Genomic DNA, 26,145 nt, shown 5'->3' on the forward strand with positions numbered 1-26,145 from the left:
CAGCCCCCTGCATATTACACAGCCCCCCGCATATTACATATCCCCCCTACACACACACCCTGCATATTACACAGCCCCCCGCAGCTCTGCCCTTTCCTACCTTGCCTATAGCACAAATTTTCTTGATTATCTTTAAAGTGTTACTAAACCCACAACAGTAAAATCAGTCAGTATATGCAGCATAGTATGCTTGTTATACTTACTGTGGAACTTAAGGGGTTAATCCCCTGCATTGTGTAAAAAGGCTGTTATATCCTGTATGCACAGATCCTCCCCCTCCTGCAATGTCTAGCTTGGGAAGGCCAGCTAACACAGGCAATAGCTAACCTGCACATGCTCAGTTGTGTCTTTTATGCTGGAGAAAACAGTTACTTGTTCTCAAAGCTAGCCAGGTCACATGATATTGGCATCTCACATGTGGGCATTTATACAGGCTGCAGTGGAAATCTCCCCCTTCCTGAACTCACAGCACTGGAGAACTCTGCAGTTTATAGCGTAACCATGAAATACAGACCATCCAAAAACATATATAGTGGCGGTATTTTAATGTAAAAAGATTTATAAGCTGCGGGCACTGTGGGGGGATGAACTATTTTCATATTACTGGGTTTAGTAATGCTTTAAGAACATGTGTTAATCACAAGCTTATTATACAGATGACCACAAGAGGGAGCTTTTACAAATCTATATGTGGAATGCAAAACATGCAACAGCAAACTAGTTAAGATGTGTAAGTCATACAAAATACCCATAGAGTAATAATTACCTAAAAATGAAAATGTGCATTCAATAATAACACCATAGGTCATACAGTATATCTATCTGTTCACAGTTGGTAAAGTGTTCATTGTCCAGCATCTTCTAGTGGAGTCCATACAGGAATACAGGAAGGTCTACCTATTACATGTGGAAAGTGACTTCCCATTAGGGTTCCAGATCTTTGTAAAACATAGTAGGGCATATCACCCCTCCTTACTGCTCCCAAGATTTTCAAAATCATATAAGATCTGCATTAAGATATCACTTAAAGGATATGTAAAGGTTTGTGGATTTAGAAAAAAAAATGTCATACTTACCTCCTCTGTGCAGTTAGTTTTGCACATAATGGCCCCGATCCTCCTCTTCTGGGGTCCCCCAGCAGCACTCCTGGCTCCTCCTCTTCTTGAGTGCCCTGTTGTAGAGCTGCTCTCCCTCGGGGCACTAGTGCGGGCACGCTCTCGAGTCCTTTCGCTGTGTTCATTGACACAGACAGCAGAACTCGGCTCCGCCCCCGGCTCTCATGTCATTGAATTGACAACAGCTAATGGCTGCGCTGCAATCAATCTATCCAATTGGGACCCGCGACACTGGCTGGAGCTGGTGTGCTCATCCCCAGCGTGGGAAAGATCGGGTTCAGGTAAGTAAAAGGGGGGCTCTGGGGGGCAGCTGCATTAAGGTGAAAAACCTTGAGGGTTTACAGCCCCATAAATCTGAAGACCTGGAATATTGTCTTATTTTGCCCTATAAATATAGTTGTAGAATTTATAGTTATATCTTGTTAGCTTTTCACATTCCAGCCATTTGGTGTCCAGAAGAGAGAGTAGGCACTGATTAGCAATATTAAATGTGAAAAACTCTCCATGCTATCCCTGTGTATAAACCACCTATTACTCAACTCTATATTCTATAGGAAGCAGCTAGCACCACTATGCTAGTCACAAAAAAAGTGCAGCACCCTCCTTCAATAAAGTGCATTCAAATTATGCAAAATGGAAAGAGACATATATGAGAGTCAACCAGGCTGCACACTCCAAAAATGTACAGGGGTGGGGGTTTAGCAGCGAAAAGTTTATGAGAAAAATTATTAATTAAAAATCTTTTATTCAGGCAACAAGTGAATTCAATTATACAGTAAATTTAAAATATAAATTGTGGTTGGCGACACAAACAAAAACATAAGCCATCACCAATGGCAAACGATGCACCAAAGAAAACATGGTTTGTCAATTACATTGTGACCTTACTATCCACATGAATAAACCAATGCATTTTGACCCATTTAATTTCTGGTCTTCTTCAGGGGGATTTTTACGAAAATTCGAATAACATTGTTAACATTTTGCAATCAAATTATAGCACATAAAATAAATATCTGAAAACAGTGTAAAAAATCATCTATATATAATAAATGTATGTGAATTTATCTTTTTTTTAAATATATATACAGTCCATAAATAAATGAGTCAATTTCCATGAAAAAAGGTGCAGTCTCATAAACCAAAAGCTCTTCAGTAATCGCCTCTGATCATGACAGTGCCCTTCACCCCATCTATGGGTATCTTCTTAACTGCTTAAATGGACCTCCCTAATTAAAGGAGAAGTCCAGCCTGAGCTTTTTAGGCTGGGCTTCTCCTCTGGGTCACAGGAGTGCAATGCGTTTTGCACTCCTGTGACCCATTTTCAGTGAAGAGCAGTCTGAAGTCCACTCTCCGATGACGTCACTGCTATCAGTCGAGGCAGAACGTCATCCCGACTTCCCAAGTCTGGATCTGCCAGCTGCTTTGATTGATGGCCATCTCAGCAAGCCACTTGCCTCCCCTCCACAGCTCAGCGCTCAAATTAGCGTGGAGGAGCAGAGCAGGAGCGATGCTTGCTGACAGTCAGCATCTCTCCGCTCCGGGAAGACTGAGAACTGAGCCATCAGGGATGTTCGGTGGCTCAGTTCTCTGGGGCAAAGACAGCGGGGGACAGCTGCAGCATTGGTCCGATGCTCCATCCACCACAGCATGATTAGCCAAAAAAAAAGTAAACTCATACTTCTCTTTTAAAGGAGGTCTATATGCGTTTTGCAGTGTTATATATGGCACCACTCCCACTGGCTGTACACTCCAAATCCATAGCTCTCAGCAGCTTTCAGAGTGGTGTCAATCATATAGGAGGCAAGAGGAAAGAAGTGCAAATCGTTACTAAAAAGTATTTATTTCCATATAAAAATCCACTTACATTTCAGAAGTAAAAACCATGAATTTCACAATACAATCCATGGCGTACATAGCTCCACCTAGTCCCGGCGTGATTACGTCAACGCCCACCTGACGCAAGGTCAGAGCCAATTCCCTTTCACCCGAATCCCCCTGCCCCGCACGCATCTCATAGCCCTCCCCTCTTCTGGGAAAGTCCAATTTCAGTCTATGCTGGCCCAGCTCCTCCACCCCTCCCATCACCTCCCTACATAACCTTTTATTGCAGAAGCTGGGGAGAAGCCATGGGGAATATTGTAGAGTGTCACATAGGTGACCCATACCCAACTCTGCTGGGGCTGCTGAAATCACATCCAAGATGGTGAGGTTCAGCAGAAGTCTCAGGGCTTTTGAATATCTAGAAATAGGAGGCTTTTACTAGTAAATAACATGCATAGAAAATGTTAAATGCACATATAATCTTACAGGAGGGGAGATATAGGAGAAACAAGGTCTCTTTAATAAAAGAGACATCAGTTAGCGAATTAGGCAAAGTAGCCCAATTTTTTAATCCTGATATGAGAAGTGAATCTGCTTTCATTAATTTATAACCATTTTACTCCAAATGATTTGCACGATTAAATGACAATTATCACAGTTTCCAGTTCAATTGCAAGTTCATTTTAGTGCCAGTTAGACCAGCTGGTAGCATGTTCTGCGCTATATAGTGCCTTGAAAAAGTATTCATACCCCTTGAATTTTGTCATTTTACAACCAAAAACATAAATGTATTTTATTGGGATTTTTTGTGATAGACCAACACAAAGTGTCACATAATTATGAAGTAGAAAGAAAATGATAAATGATTTTTACATTTTTTTACAAATAAATATGCGAGGTGTGCATTTGTATTCAGCCCCCTTCACTCTGATACCTCTAAATAAAATCTAGTGGAACCAATTGCCTTCAGAAGTCACCTAATTAGTAAATAGAGTCCACCTGTGTGTAATTTAATCTCAGTATAAATTATTATTATTATAATTTAAGATACTTATATAGTGCCGTTAATTTACACAGCCCTTTACATATACACTGTACATTCACATCGGTCCCTACATTGAAGGAGCTGACAATCTAAGGTCCCTAACTCACATTCATATACTGGGGTCAATTTAGACACAAGCTGTTCTGTGAAGCCCTGTGCTGTTCTGTGAAGCCCTGTGTTGTTCTGTGAACAAAAAGATGTTTGTTAGAGAACCTTAGTGAACAAGCAGGCCAAGGAACACATCAGGTCAGGAACAAAGCTGTGGAGAAGTTTAAAGCAGGGTTAGGTTATAAAAAAATATCCCAAGCTTTGTAAATCTCACAGAGCACTGTTCAATCCATCATCAGATAATGGAAAGAGCATGGTACAACTGCAAACCTACCAAGACATGCACCTGCTCTGTGCAATTACGTTACAGAGCAGCCTCAAACCTCTTCTTCTGGGGTCTCCCACCGGGGCTCCTGGCTCCTCCTCTCTTCTGGGTGCCACCTTCCCTCAACTTGGCCACCTCCCCTGCTCCCTCACATGATTTGATTTACAGCAGCGGGAGCCAATGGCTCCCACTGCTGCCTCCATGTCCACAAAGAGAGAGAGCAGTGATGCTGCTCTCAAGAGCTGGATCGAGATCGGGGTTAGGTAAGTATTTAGGGGGGGTAGGGGTGGAGTTGACCATGGAGGGTTTTTTTACCTTAATGCATTAGAGTAAAATAAACTTTTAGCCTTTACAACTATTTTAAATAATAAAGTGGAACTTAAGAAGGGCTTTATAGTTACATTAAAGTTTTACTTTTTTTTTTATTATTTCACCTACTCAGGTTAATACTTATAATATAAATCACTCCCTAGGACACACTTAACCCCTTGATTGCCCCCCCCACACCTCCCCTGCCAGTGTCATTTATACAGTAATCAGTGCATTTTTATAGCACTGATCGCTGTATAAATGACAATGGTCCCAAAATAGTGTCAAAAGTGTCCGATGTGTCCGCCATAATGTCGCAGTTCCGATACAAATCGCTGCTATTGCTCATAAAAAATGAATTATAATAAAAATACCATAACACTATCTCCTATTTTGTAGACACTATAACTTTTGCGCCAATTAATCAATATACGCTTATGGCAAAAAAAAAATTTCCCAAAAATATGTAGAAGAATACATATCGGCCTAAACTGAGGAAAAAAAATTGTTTTTTTTATATATTTTGGGGGAATTTTATTATAGCAAAAAGTAAAAAATATTGCTTTTTTTTTCCAAAATTGGCACTCTTTTTTGTTTATAATGCAAAAAATAAAACCGCAGAGGGGATCAAATACCACCAAAAGAAAGCTCTATTTGTGGTAAAAAAAGGACGTCAATTTTGTTTGGGTGCAACGTCGCACGACCGTGCAATTGTCAGTTAAAGCGACGCAGTGCAGAATCGCAAATAGTGCTCTGGTCAGGAAGGGGGTAAAATCTTCCGGGGCTTAAGCGGTTAAACATTAACTATACATAAACATAGCTATACCTGCAAAAGGGGCCAGCCTGAAGTGATCTAGCAGGACTTAATTTCTTGACTGAAGTTCCACTTTAAGCATTATTTCTGTTAGTCATCTTGGCCATGACATTTGGTGATACTATCATCCCATTGGTGGATCCAATAAGAACATTATTGCCATGAGACAATGAACTGCATTCTGTCATCGGGGCTGCAGGCAGTAACTGAAGACAGGAACAATACATTCAGTGTGCCGCCTTTTAGAAAATCCCATCCTTATAAAGTTATTTCTTCATTTCTCTACAGATACAAAAGCACGTTGTTGTAGGTCAGGGTTCAGAGGAGTCACAGCATGTTCTGTGCTGGAAACACAAAAAGAAGAACCAGTGACAGCGGGGATGAGCTTTCCCCACATAGTTAACCTTTTCCTACATAGCTCATGACTCCTATTACCTGCAGAATCTGGGGATCTATGACATCATAGGGTAGGACGAGGTACATAACGGATGGAAATCAGGATTACTATGTGTTGTGACATTATGAAGGCAAAATCTCACTTTCATGGAGCCTTAAGTGATTGTAAAGTCTTGTTTTTTTTGTTTTTGTTCAGTGGCCCTGAACCTCGCCTTCTGGGGTCCCTCGGCGGCTCTCACAGCTCCTCCCTGCATCAGATAACCCCCTAGGAGAAGCGTTCTCCAGAGGCGGGGTTACCTTGTGGGTGCGCTCCCGAATCCAGAATTTGCGCCCACAGACAAGAATGCCGGACTCGGCCTTGAATCCCAACCACGACACTACCTGCCTGGAGTTTGCATGTTCTCCCTGTGCCTGCGTGGGTTTCCTCCAGGTACTCTGGTTTCCTCCCACACTCCAAATACATGCTGGTAGGTTAATTGGCTTCTGTCCAAAATTGGTATATGAATGGGGACCTTTGGATTGTTGGCTCCTTGAGGGTAGGGACCAATGTGAGTGTACAATGTACAGGGATAGGGACAATCTTTATTCAACCTTACTAACTATGTAACACTATGTTCACAACTCCTTTACCTTGTAAAGGACTTTAGTCTGATGGTAGAGCTAAACCTTTGAAAGCAGAATCAAACCCAAAAGCAAACATTTATTATACTGCAGCTTATCAATTCTTAGATGTATTCATTTTTAGGATTCCTTTCTTTTATTTTTACCTGTTGATCCAGCCAGTAAGCTTGTCGTTTTTCACAGAACAAGCTGTCCTACAGATGTAGCAGTTAGAGGATTGAGGCAAACTATTTACTACTGACAGGGAAGCTTGCAATGGTCAGCTATTATCTATTTATGGAAAATATGTATCCAAAAAGGAAAAAAACTGTTTGCTGTAACCGCTTAAAAAGTGTTAGCTAGAGATTAAGGCCCCCTTCACATGATAAGCCGCTTTGATCTGTCAGTTTTTCAGGCGGATCTGAGCGGGCCACCCCTTGACTTCCATGGGAAGGCGGATGTCAGCGGAGATGTGTCTGCTGACACCGGCCTGGCATCCAATCCAATAAGATCCGCTCAAAACTGACATATGGCGTTATGTTCGCCATCCTTCCAGTAGATCCATTTTCATCCGATCTACCATAGAGGACAGCGGGGCTCTGACAGGTCCGTCCCCGCACAGCGAGCAGAGATGGACCTGTTATCTGTCGGCTCAGCGGGGATCAATGGAGCGATCTGAGCTGGCGGAGTCTGCTGAGCGGATCCACCCCGTGTGAAAGTGGCCCAAAGGCTTTTACTAGACATGTGCGGTTCGTTTCGTTCTGAATAAGTATTCGGACACATTTTTTTTAATTGGATATATCCAAATACCCAAATAACAATATAAAGTAAGTTTGCCAAATGCTCCAAATAACGAAACTAAATTTGTCAGAATTTCCAAAATTCGATTTGAAATTCAAATAGAATTTTACATCAAATTCCATTTGAATTGGAACTGTACACAAATTTCTGAAATCAAAGACTGTGTGTGTTATTAGAGTACTATTTCTAAATAATGCTGTTTTTGCTAAGGCAAAGGTGATTTAAAGAGTTATTATAATCATTTGATGAAGATTCTTCTTTTGTTTGTTCACTTTGCCGCATTCGAATTTAAAAAAATCAAAAATTTTTGATTTGACCGGTTCAAAATGTATTGATTCGAACATTTCAAATAGAAAAAATCATACATTCGAAGTAAATTCAAAAAAAGACAAAAAAAATTCTGAATACGAATCCCGAATTTGAATTGAACGAATAAACAGAATTTAACGAAACAAAATAACTAGATTAACTAAACAAAACAATTTTTTTTTCGTCATGCACATGTCTATCTTTTACTTGTTAATCTGTCTAAATCTGGTAGTACATCTAACAGTCCCCTACCCCTAGACTGACACTGCTGCTGTCCAAAGGTGTCTCTGTTGCTCCATTACCCAAAGTATAGGCACCCCAAGATAGAATGTATGTTATTGGCTATATCACCAGGGGAAAACAGAAGAAAAAAAGGCCTAAAAAAGAAAATGAATGCAGACACCACATCTAATGATGTGCAATACATTACATTTTTGGATTCGTTAATGCTTTAGGTTTTATGAAGTGCGGAAGGTTCTGAACCTTGGCTGGGTTTTATTGCTGCATGTGTTCTCTTTGGGGAGGTTTTCGTTCACTTCCTGCGTGGTTGCTGGGGCACAAGGGGAGATCAAATCTCCCCAAAAAGGGTCTAACCCTTCACCACTCTCAAAAAGGATAAAAAATATATATTTGGCTGACATTGACAGAGATAAAAACCTGACAGGTGATCTAATCCCTCTCCACTCCATCCACCAATTATTTTTTTTTTTTTTAATTGCCATTAGTAAATGTTAACTTCTTATGTTAAGATCTGCCAAAACTAATTTAAATTAGAAGCTTTTTTTTTTAATTATTCAAAAAGGAGATCAACAAAGGTTACAACCTGTGCAGTCTGACTGTGAACATGAAAAAATAAAGGTAACAGAGGTACAGAGGGGTCCCATACAAATGTACGCTGCAAAGCAAAGTCAAAACTTTTTTTACTTTGTTAGCTATGAATAAAAACAGGTGAGATGTCCTCATTTCCTGTGACATGAAATAAGGAAAATATCGCCAACAAGATACAGGCAGCAATACAGAATAGACAGACATTCTAAACTGTCGTTAAGCACATAATTAGAGTCAGAGGCTCTAAAAGGCTTCAAAAAAGGGTGGGCTCCAGGCGCAGAGCACTGTGCCCCCCGAAGCCCACCCAGTTGTATGAGATAGTGAATGAATATTCACAATTTTCACACTAAATCTTCTCCCCGCCAATCATGAAGCAGGTCATGAGACCCGTTTCCCGATTGGTCAAAACGTCAGGTGATCCTATTGAAAGCATAGTGCTTAGGAGGAAGAGAGTGGAGACGCAGGGCAGAAGAGGTTAGAGGAGCGGACACTGGAGCCGCTGCTAGCACCTCGCCACCTGCCATGTACTGTAGATGTGGCCCATCCGCAATGCTGGAGGGGACACCAGAGCCACTGCCCACACCTTGCCACCTAGTTGGGGCCCACCCATCGTGCTGTAGGGGACTTTGGAGCTGCTTCCCACACCTCGCCACCTAGATGGGCCCCGCCCGCTGTGCTGGAGGGTGCACCGAGGCAGCTGCCCACACCCTGCCATCTGGATGGGGTAAAGATGGACTGACAGACAGTGGGAAGGTTCGCTAGTGCTGCGCCGTTGACAGCTGGGGGGTGTAAGTGATTCTCCGCTAGCCACCCGGGGGAGTGGTTGTTTGCTGCCCCCCCCCCCAAAAAAGACCGGCCACCACTAGAGTTGCCACCTCATCCTTTTAAACACCTTTGAATTACATGGGTTCTGAGGCTAATTAAATGCAGATAAGGCACCAAGTGAGTTTAATTACCACCTTAATCAACCACAGAACCTGTGTAATTAATATGTGTTTGGGTTTAAAGGGATGAGGTATATGCTGCATAAGATAATACGAAACTGGGAACCTGTTACATGAGGCTAGTAGAGATCAATGCTATCAATGCTAATCAATGTTCCCACTACAGACTGCTGAGGTCTGAGGGCTGCACATCATATACCAAAGAATCACAGGTTTGGCATCAGGGCTTTAAAGAGTTTAGATCATGTTTGCATCACTGAAAGGAGCCTGAGGTGTTCAACGATTACTATTACCATGGCCACCCGTGGTCTTTGGTGAACTTTAAACTTGGAACCTTGCTTCCATCATGGCTTTGTAGTCTTTTTGGCTTTGTTATTTGCCGGTTTAAAGTTCTGCTTTACATCACCGCTACCTTTCATTTAATAGATGTCATCCATCCACCATTTAATGTAAAAAAATTGCATTAAAATTGTACTTCCTTTAAAAGAAGTATAAGCTACTACTGTACATGATAGGCCTGGAGAAGGGTGTATTTTTTTGTTTGGTTACAATTTCATACCTCCCAACTTTGAACTTTAAGAAAGAGGCACACCGTGGTGTGGAGAAGACAGGCATAAACTAGGCATGGCTACATTGTACTGAATATTGGGCACGGTTGAAAGTGTGGCGTCAAATAAAAGCTGAGCCTACATATAGTATACATCGTACACAGTCCTTGGACTCACAAAATACCCCTAAATTACTGTGCTATGAGCGAGAGCCCCACAGACTCACATTTATGGATCAATAAAAAATATAGACCAGGAGCTAACAGCCTTAAAGAAACATATCTAAACCCTAAAAAGAAAAATACAGCTTGCCAAGTTTTATGTGTGATGAATGCAATAGTTTTTGATTTTTGGCTTTTTATTATTTTATTTTCACCTGCTGATCTGGCCAGTAACTCAGTTCCTGTCTTAGGCTGGGTGGATACATTCACTCCTACACTGTTTCTTTGGAGGAGCAGGGTAGCCACCCTTGGGCAGTACTATTGCCATCCTGTGGAGAGGGTAGCGTTTAGGTGGTCCAATAGATTTAAATGGACTTTACATACAGTAAGTGACTAACCAAAGCTGAACTCCAGCTATTATTTAATCAGTTACAGTAGCAGTTTTTTTCATTTTGGGATAAGGGTTTTACATAAAAGAATAAAATCTGACCATTGTAAGCACCCCTATCAGAGATCCAACCCTGTAACTGTTTCTTTTGCTGGACAGTTTAGTCTGTTAATGGAAGTTAAAAAACAACAGATTTACTGGCTGGATTAACAGATAATAAAACTACGTTACAGAGGGGACTCCAAAAAACAAAGACAGCTGTGTTAATGCTAGTGACATACTGCATCATATATGTTTTTTTTGGCCACAGTTACACTTTAATAAAAAAAGAAACTGCTAAATTTACAGAAACAAGCAACTGAGAAAATAAACACTCATGACTACGTAACATGCAACATAGCGTATGAAGTTCACTGAGTGTAGAAGTCTACAGAGTGCATTAGTCAGGAGTATGTAATACACATTGCTGACCCGTAGAGAAAAAGTGTATGGCATCAGTGGTCTATGCGAGATAAAAAAAAAATACTAAAGAGTAGAAAAGATGCCCATTGTCGGTGGTCAGTGGTCGGGGTAGGTAAATGTCCTGGGGTCAGTGATCCATGGGTGGAAAAATGTCGTCCAATGGCAGCCCAGGAGACAGGACTTCCTCTTACAGAGGCCGCCGTGTAAACAGGAAATTCTCACTGTATGTATTCTGTTGGCGCTCATCACGCCCCCCCGTCCCCTCCGATGCACTTATATATACATAAATATATCTATACATCTTTTGTTTACCCCGCGGTGCTCGGGGATTTGTTGGAGGCCACAAAAGAAATATATGTAGCCAAATTATCAGGGGGGCTATTTGAAACCGGAATGCGAGCAAGACTTTGGACATGCCTGGTATATGAAGTTAGAGAATTAGAGGAGTTGAAACTGTAATTGTATCCACAGCAGGTTTTGTACCTCCCCCTTGTGCATAGGAAATACCTAAGGTCCCCTCTTTATTGTTACCTAATTATTGTTACCTCAAAAGAACCCAGAGACACCATATGCCAGCCTTTCCCAACCTTTTTATCAAAAGGAACCCTTGAAATAACTATCAGTTTTCAAGGACTCCTGCTAATAAATTGTTTTAAGTAATAATAAAAAGATTATGAAGGATTTATTAATAATAATTATAATAGCCACAAAAAAATGCAGACATTTTAGTGTTCCCTCGCATTGGTGGCCAGTGATGATGTGTCCCCTTGGTGATCAGTGAAGTGCACCCTTTCATTAGTGGTCTGTGGAAAAGTGACTCATTATCTTGGTGGTCATTGGGAGAATGGATCCTACACTGGTGCAAAGTGTAACTAGATAAAAAAGATTGAAATCATTGGTTACTGAGAGGAAGAACTTGCTTATTGCTCAAGGAACCCCTAGCAATGTCTGGCAAAAGCCTTGTGTTCCACAGAACACAGGTTGAGAATGGCTGCCATAAGAAGTCTCATGTCCTGATTTATATATAACTGCTCCATATCTGAGATGGGGCAATTTTGACTTCTAATCCTTTATTATTAACTTTTTCTTTAGCCAGTTTGTAATGAAAACTGAAAAAATGGGAAAATATTATGAAAGAAATCTAAGCGGTCTAAATTTAAAGCTTTTAATCCCAGTAATAGGTGTAAATCTCCAATCGTTAATCTTCTCAAAGTACTAAATCTACCATACCCTTTACAAACTACTAGGGAAAAAAATTGTCAGCTTGCAAAAAACAAAATACTTATGATTGTCATGCTTGCTTTTGTAGTGCTATTTCCGAAGAAGCCGCTTGGTAGTTTGGGTTCTCTGTTCCTTGCCTCAACTCTATGAACAACCTCAACCCTTCTGACACACTAGATTAAGCAGTTACCAGCTGGCATACTGCTGAGAGCATGAAGATACGTAATCAACACACAATTATAATTCAGCATCTGTAAATAAACATCAGCCTGGTTAGGGGTAAAGAATTGTGAATAAAAGTAGTTGGCAATAGAGGGACAGGTAGAATGTAAGTCTAACAATATTCTCCAATCTCCAGACAGAAAAAGTTACCACGTGCTTGTAGTTTAAAGTAATGATCTAAGCAGTTATATAAATCTATACTGGGTGAACTGCAAATCAGCATTAAACAATGGCACAAACCACATCAACTGTAAAGGTAAACAGTAAGTATTGTTATAACTTTCCCACCACCAGTATACTATACTGCTAGAGTGAACTCTAGAGAGGACTAGACTAAAACCAAGATCTGCTGCAGCGGTGTCCTTATGCTATAGGCAGTGAATGAAGTCCATGTAGAGCAGTTTATCTAAAGAGACAGTTCTATGCCCTGGAACTTCAACCGGCTATCATTGGGGCCGAGTCTTTCCCACGGTGCACATAAATACAGTCCCAGTGGAGTGCATTTATAAAGGCTGCTAGTCAAGTGTATAATCCCTACATGCTCAGTCTTTGATAGCAGCAAAGCAGGTTATGGCCAACTCAACAATACAGTAATGAATGTCGCCCTCTTGATTGGCCGGGTGCGATTCTGGTCCTCATTTCTTAAGACTAAGGCTCTCGAAGTGCCTGTGCAGCAATGATTCAGTCCTCAGTCTCCTAGCCTCTGTATCCAGTTTCCCTCTCTCCCTCCAAGTACCTGGAAAGGTATCAAGTACACCTTATATTTCAAATCTTTGAGGGAATGTGTTTTGCTTCAGGACTTCGCAAAGAGAATTTTTTGTTAACCCAAGAGAATTTGCAATTTTGTCATAATAATAACTCACTGTAAGTCCTTCCAGGAGGAATATACCTCCACGACTGTGAGGACCGGGGAAAGAGAGGATATAACACAAGCAGAAGATTTCATTGTGTGTGCTTTTTAATAGTGTCTTTACTTAGTTAAACGTGGAGCCTTGATGTATGGTAGGGTTTCTTTTCACCAAAGTAATTGGAGGTCTCCTGACCCTAAGCACAGGATTCTCTGCTGATGAAAAGGCAGTAATGTCTTAACTCTCTATAACTATTCTCTATTTCTCTTCCTGAGGCAAGGCAAGTACACACTTGCCAACATTCCCAGGACTGTCTCAAGTCTTGCAATAGACTTGGATTTTGCTGTTCAATATGACAAAATGTAGTAACTCATAACAACAATAAAAAAAATCTCTCACTCTCTCTTTTGTATTCTAACATCTGCTAATTGCTTTATGTTTGTATTCAACTTTGTCCTCCATCCCTTTGTACTGCTGCTCTGTGCTAGCCTCTGTAGATTGTTCTGAGCTAAAACTGTCCAAGGGGCTTAGCAAAATCTCATAAACCCAGGCCTATTATTGAATCCTGAAGCATCCTCTTAAATATGTGCCAAGTACGAACAGAGGTATTTACTAAGGGCTAACCCAGAGATTAATTTGACAGAGTTAAAGCTAGCGGGTCTCACTACTTCATAACAAAGCCAAGAAACAGCATGGAAACTTTCCATGAGCCAGAAAAGTGTGAACACTCAAGGCGTTAAGGGTCTGACCATTCTAGTGATGAGTACGTTTTCTTGGATTCGCTCTGCTAGTAATATGGAGAATCTGAAACAGCAATCTGATCCTTATGGGGGCTTACTGTAATAAAGAGAACAGATAAAGGAGTCTTTTGGACCCTTTTTGGCCCGTGTCTCACTGATGATCTAGTAATTGGTGGCAATTCACCAGCCACTGAATTACTAGGCAGGGCAAATAAGTTTCTACGCTATCACACACTCACTGGCTGAAGCTCTGTATTATTCCCCTTGCCAGGGGAATGGTGATGCTTCTCTTTTCTGCGCAGTGAGGCAATAAGGCTCCTCTGTTCCAGCCAGTAAGGGAGCAACCCCATAAAAACAGGTAATTTGTTTCTTTGCCCTCTAGCACTGATGTCACTGCCAAGCAATAGGATCACAGGCATGGCATAGGTCCATCTAACCAGTCCATTGCTTTCTCACAGTTTTTGTTCCCCTGTAGTGAGCAATTTCAATGAACATGGGTCCCGGCCCATCCTTAGTTGACTGGCCCAAAAGCTAAAAGTGCTTTTTATTTCTAACGTAGCACACAGCCATTTGGATGAGGTCATCAAGTCCATTTAAGGGTAGCTATATCATTGTGATGGAGCATACCTATAAAGCGATGTATTGAATCATCGGTACAAAGCATGCTTGCGCATTGGCTCATTCATTCAGTGAATGGAAATTATAGTGGAGGACCTGGACTCTGGGAAAAAAGTAGAAAGTGAATTGGTAAGGGTTCCATTCCAAAGTGAAAATCCAATCACCTTATGCTACTGGGTGAACAATTTCTGTGGATTGGCCCAGTCTGATGCAAATTCTGGTTGATTAATTATTATGATGTTGTGATCCATTGCTGAATAAACAGATAATGGATTTATAGGGAACCTGTGCCCAGACTTTACACATTAAAGTATTTGCATTTTCTAAACAAACGGAAAGAGAAATTTATAAAAAAACATTATTCACCTCTGTAGCTAAAGGCATTGCAAAGAAATCGATCTTAAAATTTCACAGAAATCATAGCTTCTGTTCCCCTTATTTTCTATGTAGAGCAGATTTTTGCCAGACATTCATGCTTGTTTTGTTTTATTCTAGATCTTGTGGTGGAGGAAAAACTAATCCATATAATCCCTACCCGATGATCTGAAAAGTAACCTGATGTAAATGGACAATTAAATGCATTTGACTATTCCATCTCAAATCAAAGTCAGGTCTACAAAAGCAGACCTGGACAGAAAATATTGCCTTCAGTCAGAGAAGCCTGAACAGACCCAATGTAAGCGGACATACATTCGCTTATGTCGGCTGCCCATAGAGATACATTGCAGTTTGATTTTGCACTATTTAATCAAAGGTCAAAAACAGACTGAATGAACATTTTTGTGAAGGGGTCCTAGAAAACCCACAATAGCTTGTCTTCAGAGCTTGTGTTCTGAATTTAAGGAATTACTCCACAGTGCCTACAGCTACAGTGGTCAGTAAGGAGTTGTTTTAAAGCTCTTGTACTGCTTGTTAAGAACATTTAAACAAATGAATGCCCAGAGTCTAAGCCAGTTTTTCTCTTTCTCAGCGTTTTTACCCCAGAGGAACGCATGACATAAATGTCATGTCCCAGGGAACCCCAGCTAAAAATTATTATACCTGCAGCTCATGGTAAATTATATACTTTTTTAGAAGCTCCCTGAACATGACAAAAACATTTTTTTCAGTAATAATCATGAAATTAAAACAATAATAATATTGTCCAGAAAAGAAATGCAGACATTACTATTTACAGTGGCCCTTTACACTGGTGGTCTTTGGAGAAGTAAGCCTTTACATTGCTGGTCAACATAGTGCTTCTTTACACTGGTCACAAGTAGGAAAGTGCCTGTTAGATTAGTGGTCAGTGGGAGAAAGACCTCTTACACTAATAGCCAGCAAAGTACCCAGTTAATTTAATGGATAAGCAGATTTATCTGCTCTTGGCTAGTGCTCAAGGAACCTCTAGCACCCTCTGGAGTGATCATAGGGTTCCACAGAGCCTTTGTTGAGAAAGGCTGGTCTAGGCACATAGTAGATTGTACAGCTAGGCCATGAGAGGCCAGTGAGAGTGACAGCTGGGTTGATCTTTGGTTACTGGCAGCAACAGACATTTACGTGCAAGCCATACAAATGAGAAAAAAGGGCATGGCAAAAACCTGTCATCAGTTGAAAAATTACTCTCTTGTTCCATAAATTTAAACATTTGCCTTGTTGGTAGGGCTCCCCGGGAGTATGTCTCTCCATCAGTAATTGCTGCAATTTTATTGCCGGAATTCTTCTTTCAGCTGTCCATAGAGATTCATTTATTTTGACTTTCTATGTAAACAAAGCATTACGATCATTGTCTATGTTCTTAGATTTTTAAATGGTCTTTAGTTGTTGTGGGAAAGCAGTCTTCTTTTTAACAAGGTCATTGGTACACGAAGAGGCAATAGATCTATTTGTTTTTCAGAAAACCACAGAATGTTCTACTTTGATGAGATCTGCGGAGAGATTGCGATCAGGATACCAGCACTGAACAAGTGTTTATAAATTGCTTTCTGGGTGGCGGGTAAATGTTTTCATCTCCAGCACTGGTATAGAATGGTGACGCAATAAGTGTTCCTGCTACAAAACATCAAATGCTGAACACATTCAACTATAAATGTATACATTGATCCAATATCTGGATTTTCCTTTTGTTACACATAAATCAAAGTCACAGCCTGGGGTGGCTGGTGCTGGGGGATTTTTAGGGGGCACGGGCGGACCACTCCATGTCCTCATCCTACGGGCGGAGCTCTCCAGCAGTCACTGCTCCCCAGTGCCGCAGCTTCTGTGTTGACCCGATCTTCAGCCTTCTGTTATTAATGGATGGGGCAAGAAGCCACTGGTATTGCAGGGTGGATGGGCTTAGGAGGCGCAGTGCTCAGCTCCCAGAGGGCAACATAAATCAGGCCAATTGAGGCCTTGGGCTGTGATCACGTGCTTGTGAGAGGGGGGACCGATCTGGTAGAGACCTGTTGGTCCGGCATCCTGCACAGTGCACGGACACACAGATGTGCGGGCTGGGGAGGTGGCTCCCCTGCGCCCCTTGTGGAATGGCCACCAGTGGTCACAGCAAAGTTCTTCATATTAAAATAGTAATAAACCCTTAGCGTTTTTTTTTAGTTTAACACATTGAGCACAATAAAATAGACAATCCACAGTAAACTATTTGGTAAAATTCTTACCCCCAGCACTTGAAGTTTACAACTTTCAGTGCTGTTAGCTCCTGTTCTTTCAGTGCTGCTTCCCTGAAATTCTGGTCTTCACAGGAAACAGTTAACAATGCACAGTGCAGTCTACAGTCAGTCTGTTAGCTTGGAGAAGAGGAGGCGGAGGAGCAGGGGAGTGCCTTGCCAACGTAGGCTATGGGGCTGTGTGTTTCTATTCATGCACACAGTGTAGGTAGATACAACCCTAGTCCGGATGTCTCAATTAAATAGTAATGAATTTCATGGAAATTATTTTAGTTTAATTTCGTATATTCATTTTCTAACAAATTCAAAATTTTCAGAACAATTTCGAATTTCCATCAGTTGGAAAACGATCGATCAATTTGTATTCTGTGTGAAGCATAGCTGGTTGTTAAGGAGTGGGCTGGTAACCTGGCCGCCACCTTTTTAACAACCAATGACTCATCAGCTGTTAGCAGGCTTCCCCGCAGACTGATGAAATGTAAACAAAAGAATGCAGGCAATAAATAATGATGAAAAAAACAGTGTGGGGTCCCTCAATCCATACCATGCCCTTCAGGTCTTGTATGGATTTTAAGGGAAACCCCACAGCAATTTTTTTTTTAAAATGGCGTGGTACCCCCCCAAAATCCATTCCACACTGTTATCTGACCATGCAGCCTGGCAGGTCAGGAAAGGGGGGCTGAGTGAGCAGTTCCCTTCCCTCCTGAACCATACCAGGCCTTATGTCCTCAACATGGGGAGGTGCTTTGGAGCAGGGGGCTCTGCCCCCCAATGTACCTTGTCCCCATGTTGATGAGGCAACCCTGACCCAGTGGTTTTGGGGGTGCAAGGGGTGACTTATCTGAGTCTGGAAGCCCCCTTTAACAAGGGGGGCCCTAGATCCCATTCTTCCATGTGAATGAGTATGGGGTACATAGCTAACGTTATCGGTGACCCTGCCCCCTTGTGATGTTATTGACCCAGCATGCCTCGGTCTAAGGTGTCACAAGGAGGCAGGGTCACCTGAGGATGTAGTATGGTGGTCCCACCCCTTAGTTATTTAATAACTGTCAGACAGTGGAGCTGTCTGACGAATGGAGCCTTCGTCAGGTGTTCTCTTTTTTTCGGGTAGGCGTTAGCAGCAGGCACCATGATTAACATTGGATCTACTTCGGGAGACATTTATTTTTTGTTATTTAATAAAAGACTTGTCAAAAACTGTTGTTTTTTATTTAGTTTTTACACTTGTTACTATGTTAAAGGAGTGGGCTTCTTGATTTCGATAAGTCACCCCCTGCACCCCTACAACTACCAATTCAGAGTTGTGGGAAAGAACCCCCCCCTTCCCCAAAGCAACTCCCCATGTTGAGGGCATGTGGCCATGTATGGTTCAGGAGGGGAGGCATTCACTCGTCCTCTCTCTTTCCTGGCCTGTCAGGCTGCATGTGCGGATGAGGGTCAGGTATGGATCTTAGGGGGAATCCTCGCCATGGTTTTTTTAATTTTGGCAAGGGGCTCCCCTTAAAACCAATACCTGACTCAAAGGGCTTGATATGGATGGGGGTGACCCCACGCTGTTTTTTTCTGCATTTTTTATTGCTAGCTCAGAATTATCATCATGGAGCCCATATTTTTCAAAAATGTTCCAACCTATCTTTTCTTGTGTCAACAGACATTCTATGTCCCCTATAGTGTCCAACTCTGAAACATACTCTACAAGGAAAAGTGTGTTTAATGATTTCCAACATCAGGGTATGACCGCTCTAGCAGTGGAGAGCCGAGGATTATTAAAGAGAAAGTAAACCCTAATGGGTTTACTTCTTCTTTGTCTCCCTGCAAAGGTAAAGCATAATGGGCGATTATGCATTGCATAGTAGCCCATTATGTGTCACTTACCTGACACAGGAGCCAGCGACGTCACCGCTGTCCCCTGTATCAGGGAGAGTCCATCTTCTTCTGGGTATCGCTGCTCTGGCCGCTCACAGCAACGGAGCAGCAATTCACAGCGACGGAGTCAGCGGCATGCGGCATGCTGCTAACGGCGATAGTGCGCCTGCGCGCCGCTGTCTACGGCACATGCGCCATAGACAGCAGTGCCTGTCTTTTAGTAAATATCTCCTAAACCGCGTAGGTTTAGGAGATATTTCTTGGACCTACAAGTAAGCCTTAATCTAGGCTTACCTGTAGGTCAAAGTGGTTTGTAAGGGTTTACAACCACTTTAATAGCATTGCTATTTTGGGTGAAAGGGGAATTTGTGTTGCCTTGATCTTGCAACAGATACCAAAAAAACATTTTGTCCAGAAAGCCTTGAATGGAAGGGGGCAATCCCCAAGCAGACATGTACAGGGAGAACGTTTTGACGGGTTAAGGATGAAAGAATTGAATATATTTGGGAGATAGCATGAGTTGGAGGGGTTGTTGAAGAAGTAAGAATGGCATGGGCGTAGCATAAGGGGTTGCAGGGGGCACAATCGCAAACCCCACCCCTAGCTCCAGGGGGCCCCTGCAGCATCCCTGTCATATTATCATATCCTCCACAAAATCCAACTCCGATCTGCCCTAGGGCCCCACAACCATGCCCCAGTACTGGGCTTCTACTTCGCCTTCCACAGCCCACACCCCTCTGTTCCCGTTGGCTGGGGAGAAGCTGAGAGACATTTCCTGAATGCAGAGGAGCATGAGGTGAGAACAGCCCAGGGTGGGCAAATGTCTGTGCTGTGTGCTAGCGACATTGAATAGTAACGAAGCGAAGACGAGGAGAGTGCCGTCCTGTAGTCACAATGGAACAGATGTCACTGGTGAGGTATGACACTGCTCAGTATCTCCTGGTCACCAGCTCGGATTCTCTGTGCCCCCACCCAGAGATATCTACTTACCCCACTTCCCTGACAACTGGGGAAAAGACACACACCTCCAGGAGGTAACCTTCCCCCAACACCTGCCAACATTCACAGAGAAACAGAAATTGCTAAAAAAAATCCCTTAACACCTCCACGGGGGGCCCCTGAAGGGCTGCAGGCTTCAGATTGTGTGTCATTTGGCTTTGCTCTCCTAGATCTAATTCTCTGGTCACTTCCCTTAAATCAAATGACACTCTTTGAGAATTTGTGCATAACAAACCCACATACCCCAGTCCCCAGATTATATTTGCATTTGAATAACCCGGGCCCAGTTTAAACTTTCTTTGCAAGTGACAACACCCAAGCAAACTATTGCAAAGGTTTGGAAGACCCTGATCTTATGCATTCTTGAGGCCAAGGACAGGGTTACCCCAGCTAAGATTTATAGCACAATAGAGGAGCCTTTGTCGGACAGAGTGCCCAAGCATTCAAAAGTTTGGCAACCCTGGGTGGACAATTTCCTGACATCCAGCTTCGACCTCTCCATTTTAGAGCCCTGAACTCTAACAATGATGACACTGCCCACGCTTCCCCCACCACTGGGTGTCTGTAGAAGGCCGCCCCCCTCTTCTAGTCCATTTTTCCTTTATTTGCTTTCTCTCTTATAGCAAACTAAATTTTTTTAATCATTTGATTGCACCACTGCCTCTCACTTTTTGTCTATGTATCCTTATTAATGTTATGATTGTATGTTACTAATTCTATTTTGGGCCTTTAGCTCCCATCATTGGGAATCTATATATCAACACAAAGTCTGTTTATCTTTGTGTTGACACTCAAACATTTTGTATGACTTTTGTATGATTTTTATAAACTTGCCGTGGGTGAATTCCTACAATTTACTGTGTATTGCTTACAACAATGTGCAGTATTTCATATCCCTTTCACATTGAATGAAAATATTGAACACAGAAAATATATTCCTGCTGATGTCTATACAAACCATAAAAGCTTAAGCCCTAGGAGAAAATATAATGCAGTTGACTAGTCCTTACATGAAGTATATCCAACATTTTATTTTTTTTCAGATTTTTTTCAACTTTATTTTGACCTGGTAAACTTGAGGATAACACACATACTGTCCCTGAAGCCGCGTACACACGGGCGGACTGTCTGGCCAACTAAGTCCGTCAGACAATCCGACGGACAGTTCGTCCTACTTTCGAATGAACGGACTTGACCACACACGATGAACAAACAGTCCGTCGAAAGCTTGCGCGATGACGTGTACAGCACGTACGACGGGACTAGAAATAGGATGTCCAATACACAGCAATGCAACCTTTCGCCGTGTAAATCCTTTCTGAGCATGCGCCATACTTAGTCCGTCGAACTAGCCTACTCACGAGCGGACTGTCTGCTGAAACCAAAGTTGGACGGACAATATTACGGAAATTCCGAAATACTTAGTCCGCCAGACTGCATGCTGAAAAAGTCCGCTGAAGCCCACACACGAGCGGACTGTCCGCTGAAATGTGTTTCGGCGGACTAAGTTGGACAGACAGTCCGCCCGTGTGTAAGCGGCTTGAGAGTTTACTTTTACTCGTCCACTGCATCTATGGAGGGAGCCATAGTTGTCACATAGGATTAAACATGTCTGCCTTCCCCATTACATTAGGCCTTCTTCATTATATTAGGACTAACAAGAATAGCAGTTTACACAAGAAGGATAAGATTGTTTTTAAGATCTGTTAAGCTCACAGGAAGAGACATAGATATTTCTGGCAAGATCAACATCTCTGTATTTGCCAAAAATTTTCTTTGATTAAAAAAATAGCAAATGAATCCAGCCACTACATCTAAGCACTGGTAAGCTCCTACATATTACATATTTGTTTATAGGTTTATATGCAGTTGCAGTTTTAGTCCAACATCTTTCTTGTTGGGAAATGGATATAGTGCAATAACAATTGCAACTAAAGGATATTTTTTTGGATGGAGACTACAGATGGAGTTCAGTGGGCTCAGTTATCTGCTACTTTCTCATACCTAATGAGGTCTCCATGACTGAGATCTATCTAGCAATGGTCACTGGCTTTGTTCATGCTTGCCTTGGAATTGGATCTGTTTCTTACTGCCTTGGTGGGTCCGCATTGGTTTTACTGTGATAATCCATAATACAAAACATATAAAAAATTTAAGGAGCAAGTAGAACCCCAACAAAAATAGTAATAGTAGCATCAGGTGTGTAGACAGTTACCAAAGATCTTACCACCAAGGTCACTAAAGCCTGGTACACAACATCGGGTGTTCACCCTTTTGCCGAACAGTGAACAATGTTTGCGGCAAATTCGAAAGCCGCGGAACTCCATGAAAGTATATGGGACACTAACATGAAAAACCAAAAGTGTGAATTTTAAAAGCTTAAAAGCAAGTTATTGCCGTAAAAAGTGTTTGGGGACCCGGGTTCTGCCTCGGCTGTAATGTATTGTCGGGTCCCGGCAATATAGATACAAATTGAAAAAATGGCGTGAGTTTCCCCCCAGTCCATTACTAGGCCCTTTGGGTCTGGTATGGATATTAAGGGGAACCCCGCACCTAAATTTTAAAAAAATTGCGTGTTGATCCCCCCAAAATCCATACCAGGCCCTTCAGGTTTGGTATGGATTTTAAGGGGAACCCCAAGCCAAAATGAAAAAAAAAATGGCGTAGGGGCCCCCTCCCCCCTTAGACCTGCAGGGCCTGGTATGGATTTGGGGGGAACCCCTACTCCATTTAACAAAAAAGATTGGCGCAGGGTTCCTTTAATATCCATACCAGACAGAAAGGGCCTAGTAATGGACTGGGGGGGGGAACCCATACCGTTTTTTTCAATGATTTTTATCTATATTGCCGGGACCCGACAATACATTACAGCCATGAGTAATTGTAAATTTTTTCCTTTAGAAATGTAGTTTTGCTGTGATATTGTTCTAAACATGGGAAAAATGTGCTACTTTACAGACATACTAAGGACATACCCAGGCACGATATTTAAATGAATATTTCATTTTTATTGTTTCATTTTAAGCATTATTAAAATCACTGCTCCCAAAAAAAACTCCAGTTTTAAACTTTTTTTTGCATTGATACGTGTCCCCTGGGGCAGGACCCGGGTCCCCAAACACTTTTTATGGCAATAGTTTGCATATAAGCCTTTAAAATTAGCACTTTTGATTTTTCATGTTCTTTAACGGTGTTCGTGTGTACAAGCTTTTTGCCTATTTACAAGTTCTGATGCGAACCAAACTGGTGGGTGTTCGGCCCATCCCTATGCACAACCATCAGGTTGAACGTTAGTACAGTGATCTCCCCGCTGAGCTGCTGTGGTCTGAGAGGGGGAGGGCCTCCTCCTCCAGAATACTCCAAACATTGGCTGAGAGCGCTGATCGGGAGTCGGTTGGCTGCTGGTTTTCCAAACGGCCAGCTTCTGTCGGACTGGCTGCCATACACACGGGCCGAATGTGAGACGGTTTTTATCAAACCGGCCGATGTCGCTCGGCATTCAGCCCATGTGGTGGATGTCATATGACATCCTGGAACTTGAGTGATGATATCTGGATGAAGGGGTGCAGCTACAGGCATCATTCAGATATCTTCTTTTTCAGCCAGGGATTCCCTGTCATATAAAACAATCATAGCGGCTGTTCAGCTGCTTGATTGTTTTTACAGGCATCGGTAGGGGATGTGCCCGCCCTCCCTCAGCCCTTCGGTGCTTCTACCGGCTCGCCTGTGTAAACGGCGAGTCGGAGAATGAATTAGCAGGCAATGGCCATTTACCATAGAGCTGAACGAGGACCAGTCATCTGTAAGACCTTTGGAGGCCAGGCACGAAGTTATGACGTTGTGTCTGGCCTCGGCATATGTCAACGCTGCTGTTTCTTCGGCTGGGAAGCCAATATAATTTTTTTTTTTTTATCTCAGGCCTTTCAGCCTAGAAGCGAGATCTGGGGACTTATAGACCCCAGATCTCGCTGTAAAGAGGACCTGTCATGCCCTATTCCTATTACAAGGGATGTTTACATTCCTTGTAATAGGAATAAAAGTGATAAAAAAATTTTTTTTAAAGGAAAAGTGTCAAAAAAAAAAAAACGTAAAATAAACAATAAAAAAAAGAAATTTAAAGCACCTCTGTCCCCGCGTGCTCGCACGCAGAAGAGTGCGCATACGTTCGTCCTTCCCACATATGTAAATTATGTTCAAACCACACATGTGAGGTATTGCTGTGAACGTTAGAGTGTGGGCAATAATTCTTGCCCAAGATCTCCTCTGTAACTCTGAACAGGTAATCTGTAAACAATTTTAAAGAATCCCTTACACAGATTTTTAAGTATCAAATGTTGGCGCCATTCCATTTTGAATTCATAAAACAGTTTTTTTTTCCAAAAAAACACAATTGAAAAATTTCTGCACAAATACCGTGTGACATATAAGTTGCAAAGACCACCATTTTATTCCCTAGGGTCTCTATTAAAAATATATATAATGTTTCTGGATTCTGAGTGATCTAGCAAGAAAATTATGATTTTTACATGCAGGAGAGGAGTGCCAGAATAGGCCCAGTATGGAAGTGGTTAAGACATATAAGGAACCATCAGGTGGTTTTATTCTCACCCAATAAAAAATATAGGTTTTGGGAGTAGTGACTGTCTAATAAATTAGGCTATATTTTGGATAATGACAACATAAACAATAGTAGGTGTATAGTTCTTGAATCCATACTGCATAAAATAACAAGCATGACAAACTGAATAAAATCTATTCTGAAATCAAATACACTCCCTACAAAAGATAGAACTGGAAGTAATATTATGTTGGTGTGATTTCAACGGCGTGTAGTCTTCTTTGATATCTAAATGATAGAAAATGTGTCATCTAGCCATTAGTAAAAGTTTTATCCTATAATTTTGTAATTAGATTTGGTTGATCTTTTTTAGTTTGGAGCAATGACATGGATGTAGGGGAGGTAACTTGTCTTGACAAGTAAATATTTGAATCATTCCTACTGTCAACTCACCATTTATTTTTTATTTTTTTATTTTGCATTCTCAGCCACACCAGTTAACATTTTAGAAGCTCTGGAGCTCAGCGAATCCATTGAAGGAGTAACGTTAGCAGCTGGACTATGTACGCACAGGCAAGGAATTGAAGAGACAGATATTGCTTTCCGATTGGAGAACAGGACTCATTTTAGTGCCCCAACTAAGCAGTTGTTTCCAGGTGAGTTTATCAACGTTATAATCATTCAAATTACACAGTAAGAGGGTCTGTAAGTGCTTGCAGAATGTAAGAAGAAAAAATCACTCCAACTTAACTGTCATCAGTAAGTTAAAAGAACCAGTCACTATCGGTCCCTGAAATATCATACACATCATAACCGTACACAGTCCATCTATGAGATATCGATATTTTCTTCATAGATTAACTACTGTCTAAATTCACAAAGCTAACACATTAAGGAAAGGGAATGAATTTGTTTAAAAACAAAGGGACGGTTATTTTTAGCCGAGTCCATTGAGATTTGAAAATTACAGTGATGTGGGTAAAATAATGATTGTTGGGCTGGTATTAAAGCGGGAGTAAACCCAGTTTCAAAAAACACTTACATTCCCGGCATGCCGGAAATGCTAACTTTCACATTGGTTGTGCTCTCAACCAAACTTTCAAACCATCCAATGTCTGGTTTCATAACTGATCACATGTGCGGCATTATGGCAGTTGAAGAATCATTAGAGGCCAAGATGGCAGCTTCCTTGTCTAAAAACGATAGAAGGGTTTACTTCCACTTTAAAGCTTCCTGAAATTTGTTTGATGACCATGTCACAATCCAAAGGTTGTCATCAAAAATTCTGAGTTGTGTTTGGAACAGGAATCTTCCAAAGGAACACCTGTTATGGTGTCTAAGAGGAAATTTCCTTCACTATGGAGAGATTTCTGCTTGCTTTCTGTTTCGTTTAAAGGACAGAAAATTGGCCAAAAAAAAAAAAATGGGCTTTACCCCTTCCCAGCACTATTCAAACCTTAAGTTTGGAGCCAAAAACAGCCCATTACCAGAATCCATGTTTTTTTTTATTT

General features: G+C 41.7%; 1 protein-coding gene across 2 annotated transcripts in view; it reads left to right on the top strand.

Annotated features, from left to right (window-relative positions):
- Positions 1-26,145, top strand: part of COL5A3 (collagen type V alpha 3 chain) — a 266,605-nt gene that overhangs the window by 68,778 nt on the left and 171,682 nt on the right. For both annotated transcript variants that reach the window (XM_077470190.1, XM_077470191.1), the window contains exon 2: positions 25,123-25,290. In XM_077470190.1, coding sequence (XP_077326316.1) covers positions 25,123-25,290 — 168 coding nt within the window. The remainder of the gene's footprint in view (positions 1-25,122; positions 25,291-26,145) is intronic.

Source organism: Lithobates pipiens, unplaced genomic scaffold, assembly GCF_037356315.1.
Source record: "Lithobates pipiens isolate NorthernLeopardFrog02 unplaced genomic scaffold, aLitPip1_a1.2 Scaffold_8, whole genome shotgun sequence".
NCBI classification, from domain to species: domain Eukaryota; kingdom Metazoa; phylum Chordata; class Amphibia; order Anura; family Ranidae; genus Lithobates; species Lithobates pipiens.